This window comes from Melozone crissalis, unplaced genomic scaffold (genome assembly GCF_028551555.1).
Source record: "Melozone crissalis strain CALT ecotype California unplaced genomic scaffold, PUWL_Pcris_2 ptg000006l_1, whole genome shotgun sequence".
In the NCBI taxonomy this organism is placed as follows: Eukaryota; Metazoa; Chordata; class Aves; order Passeriformes; family Passerellidae; genus Melozone; species Melozone crissalis.
The window spans coordinates 56,269,289-56,284,567 of NW_026535784.1; the positions used below are offsets into that span (position 1 = coordinate 56,269,289).

A 15,279-nucleotide genomic window follows, 5' to 3' on the forward strand; every position below is an offset into this window, starting at 1 on the left:
TCCAGCTCTACAGTTCCTAACGGGATAAAAAGCTGGGGCTGATTACAGCAAAAGCAAAAGAGAGCCAAGAGCTGCCCATCTCCAAACTCCCAGGCTAGCATCACGTGCAATTCTACCTCATCCATGAACTGTGCAGGCCCAACTACTGCTTAACTGTAAATAATAGAAAACAATAGACAAAAAATAGAAATACAGAGCAGAGAAACACCTTAGTGCCCTAATAGCAACTTCAGTAACACCTTGCCCTTTTTTTCACTTTCTAAGAGAGCCTAATTTACCTTAAGAACAAAACCCATTATTTTAAGTTTGAGTGTGTTGGTTCTCTGTTTTGCTTCTTTTAGAGCATGCTTAACCCATGTATCAACTGGGCAACAAAAGGAAAACCTTCTAATACACTCTCACAGAAGAAGTCCCTACAAAAGGCAATAACTCCATACTGGAAAACAATTAGTAATGAAAATCAGCCCAGTGTGCCAGAGATAACAGGCTTGGGGCTCGCACCAGGGCCCCCATTTTTTCACTTAGGAGCAATAAAGGTGGTGGTGAGTTAACTTTTGGTATTTTTGTTTAATAGGAATTGTTTGCTGTTGGATGGTTAGAAGCCAAAGATGCTGGTTTAGAAGCCAAATTAATTATGAAGTCTAGTTTTATAAATTGATTTTATATAAGAATTGGATGTTAATATTTATAAGTATTTGAGTTTTGTGGCTTCCTAAATAAAAAACTTTGATTAAAAGCCCATAAAATTGGGAATTTTTTTTCATTAAAAGCACTAAAGAGAATAATCTCTTATATGCTGTTTGTTTAATAATGCATCTTTTAATATTAAAAGAGTAAAAATTGTTCAGGAAGATGATTTTTATTTGTGCTCTATTTGTATGTAATGAGACTGAATTAGTTTGTTTGTCTAACCTTGTTAATTGCCTTCGTAGAAATCCAAACAATAGCCTTGCTCCTGTAGGGATAATGAGCATTTATTGTTTTGCTTTGGAGTGTGGATAAGGCTATTTTGCTCCCTGCCTTTCTTAAGTAGTTGTGGCTGTTCCTCACTTTAACTGCAAATGTGTTGTAGTCAGTCAGTGACATAACTGTGTTGGAGCAGTGGAGTGTGAAGCTGAGCACTCTTTCTGCTCTTTAGGGGAATTAAGCCTATGTAGTGGTGTTTAGGTTTTGCAAAACTTTGAGTTGTGGGTGCTGAAATAGGGATGGCCCATGGAGGTTATAGGCTCAAGTGGGTTCCTTGGCTGGGTCATTTAAGGGCTGTGCTGGAGGGCTCAGTAAAGTAAAGCTGCCTCAAAGTAGAGGCTAAAGCAAATGAACCAAATGAATAGCTGGCAATGTAAATGTATTAAATGTTAATTTAACTCTTTTGGTGATGGAGGGCTTGCCGTTGTTCTATGCATGTGGTAACAGGTTTTTCTCTTACATTTGCAGTCATTTTGCTCTCCAGGTGATGCTAAACGTTTTTTGTTGTTTTTTTGTTTGTTTGTTTGTTTGTTTGTTTGTTTTTGTGGGCTGTGTAGGTATGTTGAAGGGGATGTGCTTTACTTGCTTTAAAAGGTACAGGAAAGCCCAAACTCACCTGAGCTGCTCCATAGTAGGAGACATGTGCTTAGGGGGCTGCAGCTGGCTCTGAGATTCTGGCCAACAAGGTGAAAAGCTTGCAGTGAGAGAAGGGCTGGAGACTTAAATGGGCAGTTGTGTCCATGGTTTTATACTGTACCCCATTTATGCCTTAGTGCTACTCTGGTAGATGTTGTCTGGCTGAACCTAAGAGCATTTATTGAACCAAATTTATTTACTACTGTTTGCTAAGTAAACTGTATCGAGGAATGACAATTATTCCACAGTGTAAGTAAGTAGGTGTCTAAAGAAAGTATAAGCTATGCAAATGAAGAGATCTGCTTTCTATTCTCTTGGTCAAAAGCTAAACTTAAATAAGACTAAAAACGGATTAACCCTTTCTCCTCAATGAGAATTACTTTCTAATGCTGCTTCTTTAGTGACCATTTGAGACGTACTGAGAAGCGTTTTCCCTCCAAGTAGCTGAGAGGGGAGGAGAGCCAGCGCTGCGCTGGAGCAGTAAGACCGGGGTGCTGCGGCTAACTGCGCGGGGAGGCTGCAGCGGGGGCAGCTGCGGTCCGGGCCGGGCCCCGCTCCGTGGTTAACCCCTCAGGGCTGCTCAGGCTCCGGTCTGAGGGAAGCGGGGCCGCCCAGGAGCCGCTTCTCCCCTCTGACCGCTCTGCCGCCAGGGGGCGCTTTGACGGAGCGCGCCTCCCGCACAGGTTTGTCCCTCGGCGGCGGCCGTCGAGGGCGGGATAAGATGGCGGCGGCCAGCTGAGCCCTCGTGTGCCACGCTCCTTGTGCCGGTGCCCGCAGCCATGTCGGGCCGTCAGGGCAACAAGCTGCCCAGCAACCTGCCCCAGCTGCAGAACCTCATCAAGCGCGACCCCACCTCCTACACCGAGGAGGTGCGGACAAGGGAATGGCTGGGGCGGGCTGCGGGACGGGCACGGGGTACAGGCGGGTGTTGTTCAGCTGCCTCTGTTCTGTGTGTGCAGTTCCTGCAGCAGTACCACCACTACCAGTCCCATGTGGAGATTTTCACCTTCCAGCCGGACAAGCCCAGTAAGGAGCTGGCCGAGCTGCTGATGTTCCTGGCGCAGGTGAGCCCCGGGCCCTAGCCCCGCAGTAGGCGCTGTGGCAGCCTGTGCTTGGTGAAATACAATTAAATGTACAGCTTGCGTGTCCCTTGCCAGCCCTGTGAGGGAAGCGCAGGTGTGCTGTAGAGCTTTCTCTTGCCCTGTCCCTTGCAGGTTGCCCACTGCTACCCTGAGCACATGGCCAGCTTCCCGCAGCAGCTGAAGGAGCTACTCTCCTACCACCACACGGTCCTGGACCCCGACCTGCGCATGGTGAGACCGACTTGGGCTCGCCCTGCTCTTGGTGTGAGCTGAGAGCTTGGGGTTTGTTTGTCAATGAAGAGAAGCTGGAGAGGGATGTGAAATTTGGTTTCTCTTGCAGACTTTCTGTAAGGCTCTGATCTTGTTGAGAAACAAGAATCTAATAAATCCCACGAGTCTGCTGGAGCTCTTCTTTCAATTGCTGCGGTGCCACGATAAACTGCTACGGAAGGTAAGGTGTGCTGACAAAAACCTGCATCTCCAGTGGGTTTTGACCAACTTGTGGGGTAATGGCAGAATAGGCAGTTCTTCTCTGCTTGGTTGGGAAAGTCAAGTTTAAAATAGCTCAGCTGTTGGAGCAGTCAGTGCTGGAGGCAGGGCTCCAGCTCTATGTTGGACTAATAACAGTTTTGCTGCTGTAAACACCTTGCTGTTGTAGGTTGTAGGTTCATCCTGTTTGGGATTGAGCAGTTTGGTTGTGTCTGCAGCTGAAAAACCTGGCTGTCAGAACAGGCTTGAATGAGGCAGGGGCAGGATTTGAAGCAGTATTTGATGCTGTTCATTGTCCTGCCTTGCTGTACTGTGAATTCAGTATGATTTTGAAATCCATGAGTCTCCACAGGATGCCTTCCTGTGCGTTTTCCTGCTGTAAGCCAGTGATGTTCTCAGAGGTGATCAGCTGCGTTATGTCAGTGCTTGGGCACAGGGTGTGTGTTTCTGTGTGTTACTCCCTGTCATCTCTCCACTTGCAGACTTTGTACACTCACATTGTGACAGACATCAAGAATGTCAACGCCAAACACAAGAACAATAAAGTGAACACGGTAGGTGCCTTGGCTTTCTTGTGTACTTTGAACTGAGCTGCTGCTGTTGTAGAAGACCTCTAAAGACATGTTTTCAACTTGTTCTGTAGGCACTGCAGAACTTCATGTACACCATGTTGAGAGACAGCAATCCCACTGCTGCCAAGATATCTCTGGATGTGATGATAGAGCTTTACAGAAGGAATATTTGGTGGGTCTGGCAGGCTTGTGTCCATTTGCCACTTACTGTGGGGCACACGGGTGTCCTTTGTGGCACATAGCACAACACAATGCAAGTCACAGTGACTTAAATAGATTCCCTACTTGTACCCCAGTGGAGCTGTAACTTGTACCAAAGAATTTAGCTGAGAAGGAATAATGTCTTGTGTGAAATGAGTTATTTAAATATTTGCTGAGAACTAATTTTCTGAGAAGATAAAATTGCCAGACTTGAAATAAGATATGGCTTGTTTTTTTCCAGGAATGATGCCAAAACAGTCAATGTAATCACAACTGCCTGCTTTTCCAAAGTGACCAAGGTGAGGACAGAAATCACTCATACACTGGATGTTACCTTGGCTACCTTCTTCATGTGAATGTAACTTAATATGCTGTTATAGCAAACAAACTTCATTGATTTGTCTGTTGCTTGTTTAGTTCTCAAAATAACCCTCATAGGAGGAGGTGGAGCTTGGCAGCTTATCTTGTAACAAGTGTAGCCTGGTGCAGGGAGTGTGGAAGTTCTTTTCACTGCTCTTCAGAGCAGACTATCAGGATATCACGTCCTTAATATGAGCACTGTGAGCCTATGGTTAACTGAGGAGAGCAGCTGACCTGACTGAATATTGGGCCTTCTGCATTGGCTCTGGAGGCTTTAAAAACTTGTCCTATGGCTGGAGACAAGTTTTTAAAGTTTTTAAACCACTTTTGGACCTGTGAAGGTCCAAAAGTGGTTCCATTCAATAACAGTCAGCCAACCAAGACTAAAAACCTAACCAGCAAAATTACCTGAATTAATGCAGGATGAGAGCTCTGAGCATCACCTTGGCTCTTGCCTGTGTAGGGCCTCCTGACAGTGTTGACATGGAGCAACTGCATTGAAATGATTTTGCAGGATGATAAGACAATTGGCAGCTTTGAATTTTGCCTTGTGGCAACTCAGGTGCTCTTTGGTTCTGATTGCCTCTGAGCAATGATGGGCAGCTCAGGTTGTCTGGGTTTGTAAGATGCTTGTGGCTCTCAGGCTGTAACTTGCTTTATTTTCTGATCCACAGTTTATTTTCTGATCTTTATTTTCAAATCTATGCCTATTAAAAAAAACTGGTTAAATCTTTGCATGGCTTAAGGTATGGATGTTGGGTGGTTATAAATTCTGATCATGTGGGTCAGCTTGTCCCACATGATCTCATTTTACTTTTCAGGTGTTAGTTGCTAGTTTGAAGTTCTTCCTTGGGAAAGATGAGGATGAGAAACAGGGCAGCGAGTCAGAGTCTGAGGTGGGTGTTGTGACCAAATATTTCCCTTCTCTGATTTTCAGACCTGTTATTGGTTCTGTTATCTTGGTGACTCTGGCTTTGCCAATCTGTCTGCCTTGCTGCTACTCACTGTCCTGTCTAGCTGTCACCAGATGTTTCTGTGATTGACAAACAATTTCAGTGTCTGACATCTGGCCCCAGGATGTCTGTCTGTCTCTCTGTTAAAAGAGAAACACTAAGCTCTTTTTTTTTTTAGATGCTGGTACCTATGTGTTCTGAAGCTTAGTAAGGGGGATAGTTTTCAGAGTATGTGGTACTGAAAAATATTTGTAGTTTGTTTCTGTGCTTGCCATTTGGAGCCTGGGTCACCTGAGTGTTGTGTTCCTTCCCCAAGGATGATGGCCCCACGGCCAGGGATCTGATGATGCGCTATGCCACCAACAAGAAAACCACCAAGCGCAAGAAGAAACTGGAGAAAGCCATGAAGGTCCTCAAGGTGAGGAGAGGGCTGTCTGACTTCCCATCACCTTGGATTAATCCTTCTAGTATGGAAGTCCTATTGTTGCCCTGCTTGTTTAGCTGCAGATGGCAGATAGTGCTTGTTGTTGAAAATAGGAATAGTTTTTAAAATCTTCTTCAAGAGGCAACAGTCTTTTGACAGCAACCTTGAAACTTTAGGACTTTACTCACAAAAAGAGAAATGTATTTTACTCTTGTTTCCATGCAGAAGCAGAAAAAGAAGAGCAAGCCAGAGGTGTTCAACTTCTCTGCCATTCACTTGATTCATGATCCCCAAGGTGAGTGTGCAGTGAATTCTCTTAGTGCAATTTGGTTAATCTAACAGCACTTGATTTGGTTGTCATCTGTTCCAGTGAACCTCTGGGGATCTCATGTTCTCATGTCAACCCAAAATGCATTTAAACATTCAGTTTTCAATGCTGACCCAGTGCTTATAGTGTTGTAGAACATCTGCTGGCTCTCTCTGCTGAACCTGTGCACAGCAGGCCTTTTAGGCATATGAGAAGGGAGATAGCCTATTGGAATACGTGTTTTGGTCACCTTGAATTTCTGTGAAAGGGCACTGGGCCTTGAAAATAAGAACAAATCAAACTGCCTCTTGTGACTGTAATCCCATTTGAGTTCTGAGTTGTGTTCATTCAGTTTTCTGCAAAACCATTTTTGCCTCTTCCAGACTTTGCTGAGAAACTGCTGAAGCAGCTGGAGAACTGCAAGGAGCGATTTGAAGTGAAGATGATGCTCATGGACCTAATATCCAGGCTTGTTGGAATACATGAGGTATGTACTTGGATAATTTTAGGGTGGTCTGTTGGTAGCCAGCCTGGTGTGGCTGTGGCAATGTTCTGGCCTTATGCCTCTGGAAAATAAGCTTTAATTTTTCTCTATGTCCAAAAGTGTGTAGGGATGGTCAGGGAATTGCCAGGAGGCATAATGCAGTGGTAGTGGTACAACCTTGTGGGACTAAGTAAGCACTCATAGAAAAAGCTGTTGGTCTGGAATAGAGGAGCTGAACCTAAAAAATAGAGGAGAACTTGGTGCTTCAAGACCTTCCGGGGAAGCTGCTCATGCTGACCACGGAGTTTTCAGGTGGTGCTGAACAAGAAGGAAACTGCACTTGGAGGATTCTATGTGGCCTACCCAGTAATAAAGTGTTAGCGCTGAATTAAGTGAAGAGTAATCCAGTGCAAGTTGGGCATTTAAGGATTTAAGTGATAACGGCTAGGTGCAAAGAGACTGCAGCTGTATTTACCTTGATGCAGTTCATTTCCTTGTCCCACAAATATGAAACTCAACATAGGAGACAACATTTTGCTCTAAAATATGAGGCATTTGGGGAGCACACTAGAATGAGATGGTTTTACCACGTATCAGCTTATGAAGGTGATCTCAAGTTCTAAGACAAGAAGATAATATGTTGCAATTTGCCTTGCAGCTGTTTCTTTTTAATTTCTACCCCTTTGTTCAGAGGTTCCTCCAGCCCCATCAGAGGGGTAAGTAGCTACTCCAGGTACTGCTGATCCCTCATGTCTCATGTACAGGCAGTTGATAGAAGTGGCAGTGGAAGTGGACAGGTAGCAGTGGTTTGGTGGGAAGCAGGAGTAGTCCAGTGTAGACAAAGAAAGTACAAGTCCCTGACTGCAAGAAGTGCCAAGTGATTTGGACTTCTGTGGAGGCTGTGTGCACTCAGGGCTCCTTACCTGAGGATTTGAGCAAAGGAATAAAAGCAGTCTGAGTCCCTAATCCTGACCAGCTAAGCTAAGCATGGTTGCCTTATGCTGCTTCCTTTTACTGGGGTTTGACTGCAGTTCTGGAGCATTTCCTTTTGCTTCAGCTGGCTGTTGTGGAGGCCACAGGAGTTCCTAATGCTTGGTGGGAGAGGAGAAACAACTGTCCCAAAGAAGTCCAGGCTGAATGGTTTTGGGCCTGACTGAGCAGCTTGTTGAGTTTTCAAGGATGTGTTTAATGGCTGGAGCAAGCTGCAGCAATATGTTTTGGTATCTTCTTCCTCCTTTTCTTCCAGAAGTGACAAAGATTCTTCTGTTTGCTGCACAGGCTTCACATCAGCTGGTACCACCTGAGGTCAGTGTTCTCCCTGTGATGGATATTAAATGGGCAGCAGGGCAGCATGGAAATGCAACTGAGTGTGTGTGTGTGGGGGGAGGGGGAAGGGGAATTGCTCAGATTGGTTGGAAAAGCTTATGGTAATTACAGCAATTTTTGCAAGTTCTAAGGCATTGTTTCATAAAGGGGGGAAAAAAAGTTGATTTTCTGCAAGAAAATTTTAGAAAATACTTGTGGGCTGTACTGACATATCCTAATGTCTTTCTATGAAAAAGGATGTGTCTGTTAATAACACCGAAGTGTGTTTTGATTAAATATATGGGGTTTTTTTTATTTTCAGATCATCCAGTCAGTGTTGATGACCATTGCCAACAACTTTGTCACAGACAAGAATTCTGGAGAGGTCATGACTGTAGGGTGGGTACAGAATTGTATGAGTCATGTCAAACTCCAGATGTGATAAAATACATGGTTTTTTTAACCAATTGCTGCTTATTCCTTGTTACTGTGCTATGTTACTTGTGCTATGCTTTCTCAAGAAGCTGCTTGAGTTAAAAGTATGTTAGCTTCAAAGTTCTGGTTTTTTTTGCTGGGAGTATTTGATGGTTTTCTCCTCTTACACTGTATGTTGTATAAATGCTGTATAAGGTTCTTCAAGTTTCAGGTAATTAATTCTGTAAATGGTGCTTTCTCCTAACTGGTGTTGAGAAATTAACTGATTTTCCTTATTTTTAGGATCAACGCAATAAAAGAAATCACTGCAAGGTGTCCCTTAGCCATGACTGAAGATCTGCTCCAAGACCTTGTTCAGTACAAGACGCATAAAAATAAAAGTAAATATTACATGGATACCACTTTAAACTCTTTCCTTTTTTTCTGTGTTATGTGATCTTCAGTTACAGCCTTCATGGAAGTGCTGTCCTAATTGGTTTTTATGGGCTCAGACCACTTTGAGTGGTTGGGGTCCATCTCTCTATTTGGAGTGTGTAGCCATGGGAGACAAAACAGTCCAAGGGTAGAGGAGCTAATTGACAAAAATAAAGCAAGGGATTGTTAAGAAGAGTTAGCCCTGACGAAGTGCTGTGTTCTATACCAGAGAAATCAGAGGGAACCATAATCTCAGAGAAGACTTGAGTCAGTTGTAAAATCTCCACACAGCTGGAGATCTGTGGGGGCTTTTGGTTTGCTCAGAGTTGTTTTTTTTCCTGACTGTCTCATTTCTTGGGCAGATGTGATGATGTCTGCAAGAACTCTGATACACCTGTTCCGCTCTCTGAATCCAGAGATGCTGCAGAAGAAGTTCAGGGTAAGTGTTTCATGTATTTTGCACTCACTAAAAACTGATGTGCTCAAAAATGATGACAATTGGTCTCAGTATCCTTTTGAGAAGGTGGAGTCAAGTCTGTGTTGTTCCTTTGCCTGCTGCCTTTGGACATGGTGTGCTATCCACGTTTTGTTAGTTCACATTCATCTAACTCATGGTTAGGTCATGCTCCTGAAGTTGAGCTGTTTTCCAAGACACATTGACCTTCAGTTAATAAACTCTGCCGCATGGAGTAAGGGAAGGTCTTTGGAGCCACACCCTTCTATTCTTCTAGGTATTTTCTTGGATGGATGGATATTACAATAGCAGCCTGCTCAATGTGTGTTTTGTTAATGTACAGGGTAAGCCTACAGAAGCCTCAGTGGAAGCCAGGATTCATGAATATGGAGAACTGGATGCCAAAGACTACATTCCAGGAGCAGAAGTACTAGAGGTGGAGGATCAAAAGGAAAAGGGAGGAACCCAAGAGGAAGGTTGGCCTTTTTTCTTTAAAAATTCCGGTTTGGGCATCACTGTCACTAAGATTTTATGTGGACATGGAACCTGGTGTTTGTGCATTTCATTTCCTGCTGTGCTTTGTCTTGCACATGTCTGTCCTTGGGTAAGTGTGGTTTGCCAGTGGGGTTTGGTACTATGTTGCTTTTTGTGATACACACTGAGATGGGAAGCAGAGGGACAGACAGTACAGCTGTGAACTTTGTGTTCAGCTTCTCCTAAATAAAACCTTCTGAATATTGTAGAACAGCAAAACAGTAGTTGGGTATTATATTTGGCTTATTGAGTTCAGTTCCTGTGTAAATGCTTTACACACCCTGGAACCCATGCCTGAGTTGGAAAAGAGATGGAAGAGTCTTTAAAAGCAAGGCAGAGTTTGGTGAATGAAGTCTGAGTGCCTTGAAGATGCTGCAGGGGCTGGAGGAATGTAGGCTGTGTAGTGATCACTGTAACACTGGGCTTGGCTGCTGCAGCTGCGAACTTCGGCACTACAGCCAGCACGGCAGTGAAGAGCCATGCTTTGACTGTCTGAACTAAGCCAGCTATAAACTACAGTACTTCTCTTGTTGGGTTGGTTTAGGTGGCTAGGAGTGGGGAACAGTATTGCTTGAGGTAATCAGCCTGTTAATTCCTGTGGTGCTTCAGGCTGTCCCAAATGCACCTTGTTTTCAGGATCTTGCCCTGGAGATGACAACTGAGCTTTGCAGAGCATAGTATGATTTTTGTCCCAGGACAAAATGAAGTTGGGAGATAAGTGAAATAAATGAAAGGCAATGAGAACAGGCTGATAACTGATGGCAGCATCAATTATTGCCAGTCGGGGTAGTGAAGGTGAATTTGTGTTAACAGCTCTTTACTTGTTCTGTGAGCAGATGGCTGGGAAAGTGCTAGCCTGAGTGAGGAGGAGGACAATGACGATGGAGAATGGATTGATGTGCATCACTCCTCGGATGAGGAGCAGCAACAATTAGTGAGTTCCAAGTCTCTTCTATGCCAAGTACATATGAGTCTTGTTGATCACAGAGCAGATCCTCTTGCTCTTCACCCTCATGGAGCTGCTCTTAAATACCTACCCAGGCCTTCAGAGCAAGCTGTCCTGAAGCAGTGAGGCTGAAGTGCTGCTCAGCAGTGCTGCTGAAGTACAGATGCTGTTAAGGGTGGGAGGGGAGAAGGAGGAATTATATCTCAGGGCTCAATGCCTTCAGAGCTGTGATAATCAGCTGAGAGCTTGTACTCCCAAAATCTGATGTGCATGCACTCCATTCAGACACTAGATGTTGGATATGAGACAAGGAAAAATCCTGACATCTGGTTGTAGCATTTCGCAATAATATTGCCATTGCATGCTCTGTATTTGGGAGGCAAGGCTCATGGATTGTGGCACAGGAGTGGGATGCAAAGCTCTGATTGTTCTGTACCATTTTCTTTTCCAAAGACAGAAAAAGTGAAAAGCATGCCCATAGAGGAACGAAAAGCCAAAGCTGCAGCAGTCAGTACAAGCAGGCTGCTAACTCAGGAAGACTTCAAGAAAATACGTCTTGCCCAGCTTTCCAGAGAACTTAATTCTGCACCTGGCAAAGCTGCAAAGCGGAAATATATTGAAATAGATGATGAAGAGGAGGAGGAGGGCAGGTAGGATATGGGCTGTTGAGTGCTTTTTCTTACTTACCCTCTCCTGATGCAGCTGTTCATTGCAGTAGGGCACAGAGCTCTGCTGCTGATCAGTGTTCCCTGGTAACAGCCAGAGCCTAGAGTGGATCCTGGGCTTGGGGGTTGGCTTATACCTGGGAAAAACATCATGAGGAGCTTGTGGAAGGTCTGAGACTGTTTGACTTTTTCAGGCCTAGAGGTGTGAGAGGGGGTGTTTTGTAGCAGTAGCTGCCTGGTTATAGCTCCAGTGTTTCTTACACCTGGTGAAAAAAAGTAGGACTTGAAATATAAGTGGGTGACTTTTGTAATGGATATCCCAAGCATGAGGAGCATCCTGAAGGGAACAAGAAGTGTTTGTGTCTAAATTGATGGTGAGACAGTGGCCTAGGATGGGTGAGAGACAAAGGGTGAAGTGGGCATCTTGTTTTCCTTGCCAGCTGAAGCTTTGTGTGGTGACATTTATTGGATTTGTGTGTAGGGGGGAGTTGCTTTCACTCAGAGATATTGAACATCTGCATAAGAAGCCCAAGTCAGACAAGGAGACCAGATTGGCAACTGCAAAGGTGAGGTACTGGTGTGTCCTGTATCCTGTCCTTCTGGGTCTGGGTTTGTCTTCTGCAGGAGGAAATGCTGAGGCTGCATATCAAAGGTAAGTGCCAAGCTGCCATGTGGGTTTTGAGAGGTGATTTGTTTGGTTCTTTGCTGTTGCATCTTGGCCGTGACAAATACGGTGTCCTGGTGGTTACATGTGACCATGAAAATGCAAACAGATGCAATTTTCACTGTGACTTAAGAAATACAGCCAGTATGGGAGAAGCCATGTATGAACACAGTCATGCGGAACCCAGATTTGTTGTTATTGCCATAGAACCATCAGGCAGGTGATGTTGATAGTAGGTGAAGGAAAATGACCCCTTGTTACTCTATTGCGCTGTCTATTCTAGGCTGGAAAAACAGACAGAAAAGAATTTGTGAAAAAGAAAACCAAAATTAACCCATTTGCCAGCTCTTCCAATAAAGAAAAGCAGAAGAACAAGAACTTCATGATGATGAGGTACAGCCATAGTGTCCGGACCAAGAACAAGCGTTCCTTTAGGGAGAAACAGGTAATGTTTCATGTTGGAGATGGATGGGGCAGTGTGAGCAGTGATTTGTGGTACAGGTGTGGTGCTCCCTACTTTCTGGCCTGAGGTGCTGTTCCTGTAACTCTGAGAAAGCCTGTGGCTTGGCTTGCCCCACTCCTGCCCCAGAGGAAGAGCTGCTTTGCAGATTGTGGTTCACTCTCCATAGTCTGACCTATCACAGACTCATCTGTCCTGGCATAGAGGTCATCTAATAGCTTGTCATAAATGTTCCTGAGGAATAAAAGCAAATGCTGTTCAGTTAAGCAGTAGTTTGACACTAATGCTGCTCTCAGTGGTGAAGCCCCTGCCAGTCTAGGGTTTTACAAGGTGTTGCTTATTCAACTCATCCAAATGCGTTCAAGAAACTTTACAATAATCCAGTGGTCCAGTTGTTTCTTCTTCCCAGATGGTGTTCTGTGCAAGTGTTTACATGCAGCTTGAACTCAAAGTTGTTTCCAGGATCATACACTTTATCCAAATGATATTTGTCTGCAATTTCTTGCCTTAGGAAGGGCAAGGCAGGAACTATTAGTAGACTCAGTAGAGAATATCTGAAGCTTTTCTGTTGATCAGGAGCATATAGTCTAATACTAGTACATGTCATCTGTACATGTTTATTTGGCATCATTCTGCCTCACTTCAATTAAGGCTGACAACATTGAAACCAGCTCTCAAAACACACACAATAGGCTGCAAATGAACAATCCAGGCACTTTAAAAACCTGCTGTTTACAGTTATACTTGGCTCAGTTATTCTAAAAAAACATCTTGAAGCATTTTGTCCTCACTGAAGTTTTAAATTCAAATGTAATGCCTAAGCAGCATTTATTCATACTTTTTTCCCCCCATGAAAGTTAGGCTGCAGCACCAGTCTGTTAACCATAAGTGTTTTGAGTGGGTAGGAGGATCTTAGTTGTATGGCACTGCATTCTGCTGTGCTTTTTGGTGCTAAGATAAAATGGTCTGCTTGCTATAGTCCAGAGCTAGCTTCTCTACTAGGAGCTACTACTGCATCACAGTACTACTGTGTTTTAAGTACTACATCACATTACTATACGTTTGAAGCTATTACTTAAAACAAGTTGTATGTACAGTAAGATCTCTTTAGGGTGATAATGACACTTGTAAAAATTTCTCCTTCCCCCTTGAAAAGTAATTTTGTAATACTTCACGAAGCACCAATTTTACTTACGTCTCAGCTGAACTGTAACTTTCTAGATATCTTTTGCTCAAAGTGAGTCAGAGTAGTTTGTTCTCATCTTCATTGTGTAGGATCTGGTAATGCCTAGCTCTTTAATTGTACTGTGGAGTTTAGGTACATAACCCCAGTGTTTCTGCCACTCTAATTGTTAGCATTTGCATTGCTCCCTGTCTGAGCTGATGAGCTCCTAGTGTTTTTATCAGAGGTTAAAGAAATTGAAAAGAGTTCCAATGTAGTAGTGTTGCTTTCTCAGTTATGCTCCTTACCTGAATATTCCCCTCTTGTTTTGTGGTTAGCTGGCTCTTAGAGATGCACTTCTGAAAAAGAGAAAACAGCTCCTAAAATAAATGCTGGAGAGAGCTTCCTCACCCTTGGAGAAGTTGCCCTGGAGATGCTGATTTGCACCTACCATCACCCTGGGGGAAAAGAGGACTGTGGTGCCTTATGGATTTAGCTCTGATCTGTTTGGAAATGCAAATGGAACTCCTGCTAGCTGGTGGATGCTGCATCAATAGGACACAGGCCTTAATCCTTGGAGGATTTTAATTTTGTTTTAAAGTGTTCTAGGGAAGAAGGCAATTATATTTTTATTTCATGTAATTTGCTTACAGTGGGTTTTGTATGTGTAAGTATTAAAATACACAACAGTAAGGTAAAAATTCTACCTGAGGCAATTATTGACTAAGACACAGAAAGCAAAAATATTCTGGTCAGTCTATAAAGCATGTGGGTGTAGTGTCTGTGCCTGTCTTAGGGGACTGTCTGTACAGATGGAGTGAGCTGTTGTCTGAGTAGCTGGCTTTGACCAATTTAATAATACCAAGTTCAACTGTGATGCAGCTAAAATTAATTCAAGCGTTGTGGGGAAGAACAGTTCATTATAGCTTACTAAGAAAAGAAAAATGCAAGTAGTGTATTGGGAGATAAGGGTTTTTTGTTGCTATTTAAATACAAAAAAAATCACATACCAGAGAAAAAAGGAATGTTTTTCTATTGTGGTGTGCCTTCTGGTGGGACTTGCCAGTGACACTTGGCAAGTACATGCAAAAATCACATTGGTGTCTGAATTCTTTGTCTAAGGTTGAACTTGTGCTTTAATCTTGACCTCTGTTGGGACCATTAATGGATTCTTTGTACCTTCCCCAGCCACCTGTTCTAATGGAGTAGATCAAGTATTTATAACTTGATGGAGTTATTTATACTGTCCTTTTTCCAAGTCTGTTAAAGATTGATTTCTTTGTGGTGCAGAAACAGGTGCCATAGGCACAGTACAATGGCAGTGCATTTGGTGGGGTGCTTTTTTCCTGTCTTTTTAGGAAGCCAGATTCATGTTCTTATCCCATGTAGGAATTCACTTAACTTAGGTATTGGTTTAATATGTATTTGTAATAACTTTAATTCTTTTGTATGGATTTTGTTTGTTTTGTCACACTGCTTCCTAGAGCAAAAAAACCTTAGAGAAGCTTAAGGGAAAGAAGGTCAGAGTAGGGTGGGGTTTTTTGGTGTTTTTTTTTTTTTTTTTTACAGCTCTGTTTTATTCCAATTGTACATTCCTGCTGAGGGAAGGGCAGGGATTGGTACTCAGCAGGGAGCGCATTGAGCTCTCAGGTGGAGGAGCCACCTGTAGCTGGGAAACAGAGTGCTGTTGGGATGGAGTGTGGAGCAGGGGCTGGAGCCAAAGGTAGCGGAGGGGAGAAGGCAAGTACAATCTGTACACCACAGTT

At 43.6% G+C, this 15,279-nt stretch overlaps 1 protein-coding gene across 1 annotated transcript; it reads left to right on the top strand.

Annotated features, from left to right (window-relative positions):
* Positions 1-2,322: 2,322 nt before the first annotated feature.
* On the top strand, positions 2,323-14,953 carry SDAD1 (SDA1 domain containing 1). Its single transcript, XM_054292938.1, has 22 exons — positions 2,323-2,471; positions 2,562-2,666; positions 2,817-2,915; positions 3,025-3,135; positions 3,656-3,727; positions 3,817-3,917; positions 4,188-4,245; positions 5,128-5,202; positions 5,576-5,677; positions 5,909-5,978; positions 6,374-6,477; positions 7,133-7,190; positions 7,721-7,779; positions 8,102-8,178; positions 8,497-8,594; positions 8,991-9,067; positions 9,426-9,558; positions 10,453-10,550; positions 11,016-11,212; positions 11,709-11,793; positions 12,175-12,336; positions 13,852-14,953. The coding sequence occupies exons 1-22, from the start codon at positions 2,382-2,384 to the stop codon at positions 13,900-13,902; spliced, it is 2,082 nt and encodes a 693-aa protein (XP_054148913.1). The 5' UTR covers positions 2,323-2,381; the 3' UTR covers positions 13,903-14,953.
* The last annotated feature ends 326 nt before the right edge of the window (positions 14,954-15,279 follow it).

What these genes read in the sequence shown, in the direction of transcription:
- SDAD1 (XM_054292938.1), top strand. Translation starts at nt 2,382, where the DNA reads ATGTCGGGCCGTCAGGGCAACAAGCTGCCCAGCAACCTGCCCCAGCTG. An exon ending in TGGACCCCGACCTGCGCATG is followed by an intron (nt 2,916 to 3,024) that starts GTGAGACCGACT and finishes TTTCTCTTGCAG; the next exon opens with ACTTTCTGTAAGGCTCTGAT. An exon ending in CCAGATTGGCAACTGCAAAG is followed by an intron (nt 11,794 to 12,174) that starts GTGAGGTACTGG and finishes TGTCTATTCTAG; the next exon opens with GCTGGAAAAACAGACAGAAA.